This window comes from Buteo buteo, chromosome 23 (assembly GCF_964188355.1).
Source record: "Buteo buteo chromosome 23, bButBut1.hap1.1, whole genome shotgun sequence".
Taxonomy (NCBI): Eukaryota; Metazoa; Chordata; class Aves; order Accipitriformes; family Accipitridae; genus Buteo; species Buteo buteo.
This window is the reverse complement of record NC_134193.1, coordinates 6,197,501-6,205,872: the sequence shown is the minus strand read 5'-3', so window position 1 is coordinate 6,205,872 and position 8,372 is coordinate 6,197,501. Positions and strand designations below refer to the sequence as shown.

General features: G+C 68.4%; 1 protein-coding gene across 1 annotated transcript; it reads right to left on the bottom strand.

Moving 5' to 3' along the window:
* Positions 1 to 206: 206 nt before the first annotated feature.
* AMIGO1 (adhesion molecule with Ig like domain 1) lies at positions 207 to 3,259 on the bottom strand. Its single transcript, XM_075056173.1, has one exon. The coding sequence runs from the start codon at positions 2,599 to 2,601 to the stop codon at positions 1,045 to 1,047; it is 1,557 nt and encodes a 518-aa protein (XP_074912274.1). The 5' UTR covers positions 2,602 to 3,259; the 3' UTR covers positions 207 to 1,044.
* Positions 3,260 to 8,372: the final 5,113 nt, after the last annotated feature.

Genomic DNA, 8,372 nt, shown 5'->3' with positions numbered 1-8,372 from the left:
CTCCACTGCAGAAGGGGGCCGGGTGGCAGCAGGGGCCCCAGCTCAGCCTGCCCTCCCCCGCCCCCCCCATCCCGGGGGGGGTTCCACAGGGCCGGTTTGGTGGCATTGTCCCTGTCCTCGACCCCCCCGCACCCAGCGAGGGGACCGCGTTTCGGGGATGACCCTTGGAGCACCCCAAAACCGGGCAAGGGCTGCGCAGGCACGATGGGAAAAGACGTTTATTTTGGCCAAGAAATCAGCGGGCAGCTGCCAGCGCGGGGGGGACGCGGCCTGGGGAGGGGGGACATGGGGGACACAGGCTGGGCTGTGGGGGCACAGGGCCGGGGGGGGCACGAGGGATACCCCCATTTAGGGTGCCGGAGCCCCTGGGGTCCCACTCCCTGGGGGAGGACTCTGCTTGCAGTTGTGGGTTGCATGGGGGGGCCAGGAGGGTGTTGGGGAGGGGTTGCACCCTGTGGGGTGACATGCCCCACGTGTTCCCCCCTGCCAAAAGCTGGCCGGGGTGGCACATGCTCCCCCAGTGGGACTCATGCTTTGGGATACACATGCCAGGGAGGGCTCCAGGTGGGGGGCCAGCACCGTGGGGAGGGGGCGGCTGCCCTGCCAAAGCGGGAGCCCCCCCCGCCCAGTGCCGCAGCCTGTGGGTGCTCCCAGTGCTGCCGTCCCTGGGGGGGGGGGCACCCGCTGAGCCAGCCTGGGTGCTGTCACCAGCACTGTCACCCGTGGTCCTGCGGTGCCCAGCGGGCAGTGGGGCCAGTGCCCCCCAGCTCTATGGCCACGCTGTCCCCGCACAAGCCCCCTTGTCCCTCGTGGTCCCACGGTGCTGGCATGGTGGCGGTGACCTTGGCGGAGGCTGGTGTGGGTGGACAGCAGCGATGCTCAGTCCAGGGGGGTGATGGTGTGTGTGTCCCCCCAAGCTGGGGACACGGCAGTGGGGGTCCAGGCTGCCCCTTCTGCCCGCAGCGCATCCATTGGGGACAAGTCTCAACAGTGGCGGGGACATGGGGTGTCCCTGGGGACTGTCCCCATAATGTGTGTGTCCCCCTACACCACGATGGGGGTGTCAGAGAAGACGGAGCTGACCGAGTCTGGATCCGACACCTTCCTCTGTGCCTTGGGGCCATGCCGGGGGGGCGGCTGGGGGGTGCCCCCCACCTTGAACCTGCCGTTCTGCCCCGGGCCGGTGGCGGAGGCCGAGCGGGACCGGCAAGGCTCCCCGGGGACACCGGCAGCAGCGTGGTTGGGGGTGGTGCTGAGGACGGAGGAGTTGATGCTGTCATCACGGGGAGCCGGCGGCTTGTCGGCACCGCGGCAGCAGCAGCAGCGGCAAGGGGTGAGGTACAGGTAGATGAGCACCAGCACCACGCTGAGGATGCAGCCCACCAGCGTGGTGTAGGCAGTGTTGAGGGTGTCGTGAGGACCGTGCAGGGTGAAGTTGTGCACCAGCAGCTCCACGTAAAGGGTCTCGTTGAGGAGGGGACCCGCCACCCAACAGGAGTAGGTGCCGGCGTCCTCGGGGCGCAGCGCCCGCAGCTGCAGGCTGCCGTTCGCCAGGAGAGCGGCACTGCCGTTACCCCCTTCCTCCAACACCCGTTCACCTCCCGGCGTCACCCAGTGCCGGTTACGTACCCCCCGTAACCGGGTGTCGCAGCTGAGGGTGACGGTGTCACCCAGGTGGGCTTCCAGCACCGCTTCCCGTGCCTCGCTGCAGTTGAGCGGCTGCCGGCCGGCCAGGGCGAGGATACCGACGTGCGCCTGGGTGTTGGGCAGCAAGCACCGCAACTCCTCCTGGAAATCCATCACGGCGCTCAACCGGCGGCGACGACCGCGGGCAACCAGCTGGAAAAGTGGGCAGTCGCAGGCCAGTGGGTTGCCATGTAGGTAGAGGCGGTCACGCAGCCAGGCGGGCAGTGCCTGCAGCTCGCCGACGGGCAAGCTGCGGAGGCGGTTGGCCGAGAGGTCGAGCAGGGCCAGCTGGGGCAGGCGGCTGCCGTCGCGCAGCAGCTCCAGTGGGAAGCGGGCGATGCGGTTTTGCCCCAGGTAAAGCTTACGGAGGCGGCTGAGGTTATCGAAGGCGGTGCGATCCACAGCAGAGATCTCGTTGTTGTAGAGGAGGAGGACCTCCAGCTCGGCCAGGTCGCTGAAGAGGTTCTCCTCCAGCGCCCGGAGACGGTTAGAGGAGAGGTCCAGGTGCCGCAGGTGGGGTACGTGGGCGAAGGCTTCGGTGGAGACGAAGGAGAGCCCGTTGTGGCTGAGCAGCAAGGCATGGAGGTGGGCCAGCCGCACCGGCGCCCAGTCGGCACGCAGCCGGCTGACATTGTTGTGGCTGAGGTCGAGGACGGCGGTGAAGCGGGGCAGAGGGGCCGGCACCGAGCTCAGCACCGCCTGCGAGCAGCTCAGGATGTTGGAGGCGCAGACGCAGCGCGGGGGGCAGCTCCCTCCCGCGGACCCCCACGGTGACAGCAGTGCCAGCGCCAGCAGCAGTGGCATTAGTGGCAGCGGGGCCCCCGGCCCCCCGAAGCCCGCCATGGCCACACTCTGCCCCACGCCGTCACATGGGTGCTGAGGACGGGGCACCGGCATGCCCGCCACCCCCGGCATGGCAGGCTGGGGGCACAGGATTGGCTTGCACGGGGTGCCTTTCGTCACCCGGTGTCACGGCATGCACCGGGCTAGCTGCTCACCTGGTGTCACGGTGCAGAGTGGCTTGGTCACCCGGTGTTGCAGAATGGGGTGGCTTTGTCACCCCGTGTCACAGCATGTGCTATAGGGTGGCTTCGGTCACCCGGTGTCACAGCATGTGCCAGGCTAGCTGCTCGCCTGGTGTCATGGTGCAGAGTGACTTGGTCACCCGGTGCCACAGCACAGGGTGGCTTGGTCACCCGGTGTCACGGCATGTGCTGTGGGTGGCTTTGGTCACCCGGTGTCACAGCGTGCACTGGGCTGGCTGCTCACCCGGTGTCACGGCACGGGGTGGCTTTGGTCACCCGGTGTCACAGCCAGCACCACGGAGGGACTTTGGTCCCCTGGTGTCACGGCGTGGGGTGGCTTCGCCCACCCGTTGTCACGGCGCGCGCCGGGCTCGTTGCTCACCGCTGGTGTCACCGCAAGAGCTGGCTTCGGTCACCCGGTGTCCTAGCCTGGGGTGGCTTTGTCACCGGCTGTCGCAGCCTGCCCGTGGGTCGCTGCCCACCCGGGTCGCAGCTCGCCCCGGGGCTCCCGCCCGCCGCAGCCCCGCTCCCCCCGCGCTGCGGAGGCGGCCTTCGAACCGCCCCCCCCCCCCCCCCCGCCGGTTCTCCCCCCCCGGTCCCGGCCCTGCCGCGGACGGAGCCCGCCGGAGGATGCTCACCGCCCCCCCCCCCGCCCCCACGGCTTCCCGAGGCGTTACCGGGGCCTGATACCGGGGCCGGTGCGGAGGAGGGCGGGCAGCGGAGCCCGAGCGCGGCCCAGCCGAGCCGAAACGAGCCGAGCCGGACCGAACCGAGCCGGGCAGAGCCGAACGGAGCCGAGCGAGGCCGAACCGAGCCGAGCGGGGCCGAACCGAGCCGAGCGGGGCCGAACCGAGCCGGGCAGAGCCGAGCGGGGCCGAACGGAGCCGAGCGGGGCCGGACGGAGCCGAACGGAGCCGAGCGGGGCCGGACGGAGCCGAGGGGGCCGGGCCGAACCGAGACGAGACGAGCAGGCCGGGCCGAACCGAGCGGAGCCGAGCGGAGCCGAGAGGAGCCGAGCGGGCCGGGCCGGGCCCCGCGCCCGCTGCAGCGCGCACCCGCGGCCCCGGGACAGGGTCTGGGGGCGGCCCCGGCGCGGCGCACCCCGCGCACGGCCGATCCCCATTGGCTGCCGCCGCATCGCCCGCGACCAATGGCGGCAGCGCCCGCTTAACCCCTCGTGGGCCGCGCATCGCCCCCCGGCCGTGGCGCCCCCCCCCCCCCGGGAAGAACCCACCCCCGGTCCCGGCATCATCCCCGAACCCCACATCATCCCCGTCCCCACCCCCATCCCCTATACCTGTCCCCACCCTCGTCCCCATCCCTGTCCCCATCCCCATCCTCATCCCCATCCCCTTCTCCATCCCCACACCCCTCCCCATCCTATCTGCATCTCCATCCTCATCCCCAGACCATCTTCATCCTCATCCCCATCTTCATCCCTGTCCCCATCCCCATCCCATCCCTGTCCCCATCTCCATCCTCATCCCCATACCATCCTCATCCCCATCTTCATCCCTGTCTCCGTCCCCATCATCCCCATCCCATCCCTGTCCCTGTCCTCATCCTCATCCCAATCCCCCTCTCCATCCCCATACCCCTCTCCATCCTATCTCATCCTCACCCTCATCCCCATCCCCATACCTGGCCCCAGCCCCATCCTCATCCTCATCCCATCACTGTCCCCATCTTCATCCCCACTGCCATACCCCTCCCATCCCATCTCATCCTCATCCCCATCCCCTATACCTGTCCCCATCCTCATCCTCATCCCATCCCCATCCTCATCCCCATCCCCATCCCCCTCCCCATCCTATCCCCATCTCCATCCGCATACCCACACCATCCTCATCGCCATCTTCATCCCATGTCAGCCCCAGCCCCACCTACATCCCCATCCCACCTTCATCCCAAACCCAACCTCATCCCAGATCCATCTGTGCTGCCCCAGAACCTGCCCCATCCTGTTCTGCTGGTACCTGCTGGCGGTACTGGCCCATGTCCCATGGTGTCAGCCCAGACCCCCTGGCACTGGCCCACGTCCTCTGGCACTGGCCCAGATCCCATGACACTGGTCCAGACTCCCAGTTCCAGCCTGAATTCCCCGGCACTGTCCCCATCCCAGTGCTACCCACCATCCCTAGGATGGAGGGGACACAACCTGCACTGGGGTCCCTGACAAGGGGCACCCCTGGGTGCCGCTGCCCCAGCCAGGCAGGGGTGCCCTGTGGCCCCCCCGCCATGCACACGGCCGTGTCTCTGCCTCCCGGGTGTATTTTTAGATGCAAAACATTTGTGCTGGTTTTTTGGGTCCAAAATTAGAGGGAAAGGAGCCAGAACAAACCGCGCTGAGATGATGCAGCTTTTTATTGGGGGGGGCAGTAATTAAAGGGGACCCCCCTGCAACACAGAGCAGGGTGTCCCCAGGGTGTCCCTTGCCCTGTTGTCCATCCTCCCTGGCTGCTCCCTGCACCCCAACATATGCTCCCCCCTAGCTGGGTGCCACCCCATGCTGCCCCCCCTTCCACTGCCATCGTCCCCCCCAACCCTGTCTGACAGGGAATTTTGTCCTTTGATCGTCCTCAATTTCTCTGCTTTAATCCGGGTGCTAATCCCTGCCTAGCACCCGCTGCCCAGCCTGGCCCCCACCCAGGACCCTGACCCCCCCGCAGTGGGGGTGCCCCAGCTGGTAGCACCCACACCCCAACCTCCCCGGCCCACCAGTGGACTCTGGGTGACCTTGTCCTTGTGCCACCCGTGGTGGGGACCTGGGGGGGACCCAGGTGTCCTGGGGGGAGCTGGCACAAGACCGTGCCCCCAGCGGCGTGCCAGGCAGGATTGGTGCCGGCTGCCCAGCCGCCGGCGTGTGTGCTACATGGGAGCGCATGGGTGCCAGCATGCACATGCAGACAGGCAGGCGTGCACATGCCTGAGTGCGCACACACACATGCTAGAGACACGTGCACACACGCATGCACCGGGTACACACGTGTGCACCCCCTGATCACACGCGCGTGCAAACCTGCCAGGTTTGCATGTGTGTGCACGCTGTACTTGTGCACGTGTGCGTGGCCCCCCCAGCCAGCCATGCGCGCACACACACACAAGACACACACATGTGCACACATGCACCCTCACATGTGTGCACACACATGTGCAAACATGCTTACCCTACGTGCCTGGCCAGGGCTCTCCAGCTGTGCAGGCACAGCTGGAGGAGCCAGTCAGCCATGCCAGGGTGCTGGCGTGGCAGGGTGCTGGGGTAGGGGTATGCCAGGGTGCCGGGGTGCCAGGATGTGGGGGTGCAGGGGTATGGGTATCCCAGGGCTCTGGGGTGCTCAGTACCAGGGTGCTAGGAGGGTAGGGTGCCACAGTGCCAGCTTCTGGGCTGCCAGTGTCATAGGGTGCCAGTAGGCCAGCATGGGGTGATGGGGTATCAGAGTGCGGGGGCACTATAAGCCCCCTAATGCCAAGGCACCTTTTGGGGGGGGCCCACATGGGGTAGGTGTCAGGGAGGGTGCCCAGTGTAGCTGGGGCAGAGGGGCTGGGGGTGCACAGGGTGCCCCCGGGGCAATGGGGGGTCTCCCCCCAGCTGCAGGGCGGCACAGAGGGGGACAGGAGGAATCTGCAGGCGGCTGCGAGGCTGTGCCACTGTAGTGTGGCCACACGGGCCCTGAATTATTGATGCGCCGGTGGCAGGAAACAGCAAAGCCATAAATCTGCCTGCAGCAGGCGCTGACACCGGCATGACAGGGCAGGAGCAACCGTGGCTCTCTGCCTCAGTTTCCCCTGGGAGGAGAAAAACCCTCAGGATCCCCCCATTCTCAGAATGCACCCCATGTGCCAGGGGTGGGGGGGTGCGGAGACCCCCCGCTCCCCTTTCTGGGCACCCAGAGTGGGGGAGTGATGCTCCTCACAGCTGGGTCCTTCCTGGCTTGCGGGGTGCAGGTGGCCGGCTCAGCATCTCCTCACCATGAGAGACCCCCAAAACATCGGGGTGCTGGGAGGGGTCAGCGTGGCTGAACACCTGCCTGCACCCCCACAAGGGAGGGAGGAGGCAGGGGCTGGTGGGGTGTGAGCTTGGGGTGGGGTGGGCACCCAGGTTGGGGTGGGCACCCAGGGTAGGGTGCCCTCCTGGATTTTGGTGCACACCCATGTTAACCAGTATGGGGGGGGGGGGCAGTGCTTTCCCCCATGCTGGGGAGCAGGATCGATCCCTACGCTGCTGCATGGGGCAGGGGATGGATCCAGGGCAGGTGAGGGGGGATGCTGAGCAGAATGGGTGCCCCCACAAGTCGCTGGCACTCCTGCTCGCCGGGACATCACATGCCGGCATGACCGGTGCCTGCGGTGACCGGGGAGCCACCGGCAGCCGTCGCCGGGCCCGGGTACGACAGGGCTGGTTCATCCGAGGTCCCACGTTTCTAATCTGGTTTGGATGGATTTATTTTTGGGTCCTTGTAACCTAGCAATGGGCACGTGACGCGCGGGGCCTGTGGCAGGGACACCGTTGCCCGCCTTGCCCGCCGGCTGCTTGCCACCCTCCACACACCGGCCCCAGGGCTGGGGCCCACTTGGCCACACATCCCCGCCTTGGGCACCCATGGGCCGGGGTCCAGGGCACTGCCAGGAGGAAGTTTGCAGCCTGTGCAGGCTTTTGGGGGATGCCAGTCCTTGGAAGTGATGGGGATCCCCCTTGTAAGCTAATGGCCGTGCCCTGGGGAAACTGAGGCACAGAGGGGGGTCACTGCCCCCATCCCAGTTGCTCCGTCGCTGAACTGGGAGCAAGGGAAGGGGCACTGGGCTGTGGGAGGGCAGAGCCAGGGGCCTCTGCGGCCACTCTGAGTAGCCCCCCTGGCCCCGTGCATCCCCCTGCACCCATCCCCATCCCCACTCTGTGCCCCCCACTGTGGATCTGCCTCCTGTACCCTCCTTCCCACTGCCCCTCCACCCCAGTGTGCCTCCTGTGCCGTCCCTCCCCCCCTCCCCAAGCCCCCTTGTTTGCTTCCTCACCCCATGGCCCCCTTGGGGCTGCTCCCCCCCTCAGTGGCCCCCCCCCAGCTCCCTCCCACCCCCTTTGGGGGGCGACTGGGGAAACTGAGTCCCGAAGCACCACGTGGGGCAGAAACCGGGGGGGACGACGACGACGACACCCACTCTCCATCCCCCATCCCGGGGGAGGAAAAGCCGGGCTCCAACCGGCCACATTCTCCCCTCCCCAATCCCCGGGGTCCAGCGGGGCCGCGGGGGGGGGGGCCGTGCCCGGGGTACCGCCGCGCTGACGGGAGGCGCTTAGGACCCAGCAGCCGGGCGGGTGCGGAGCATCCCTCGCCGCAGCGGCTCCGGCCCCGGCCCGGCCCCGAGCATCCCCGACCGGTCCGGCCCCCCCCCGCCCGGTCCGGGCCCCCCCCCCACCCCCCCCGCCCTCGGCCCGGGGTCTCCCCCCGCCCTCGGCCCGGCCCGCGGCCCCATGCAGCCCCCCAGGGTAGGTGCCGCGGCCGAGCCGCCCCGCCGGGGCGATGCCCGGGAGTGGAGGGGGGGGGGGGGAAGGATGCGGCCGAGGGGGGGGGGACACACCGGGGGACACCCTTACCTCGGGGGTGGGAGGGGGGACATCAGCCGGCGGCATCGCCCCGGGGTGCTGGAGGTGGGGGGGGGGGCGGG

Bases quoted from the DNA above. Each gene is read 5' to 3' on its own strand.
- AMIGO1 (XM_075056173.1), bottom strand. From the start codon at position 2,601: ATGCCGGGGGTGGCGGGCATGCCGGTGCCCCGTCCTCAGCACCCATGT.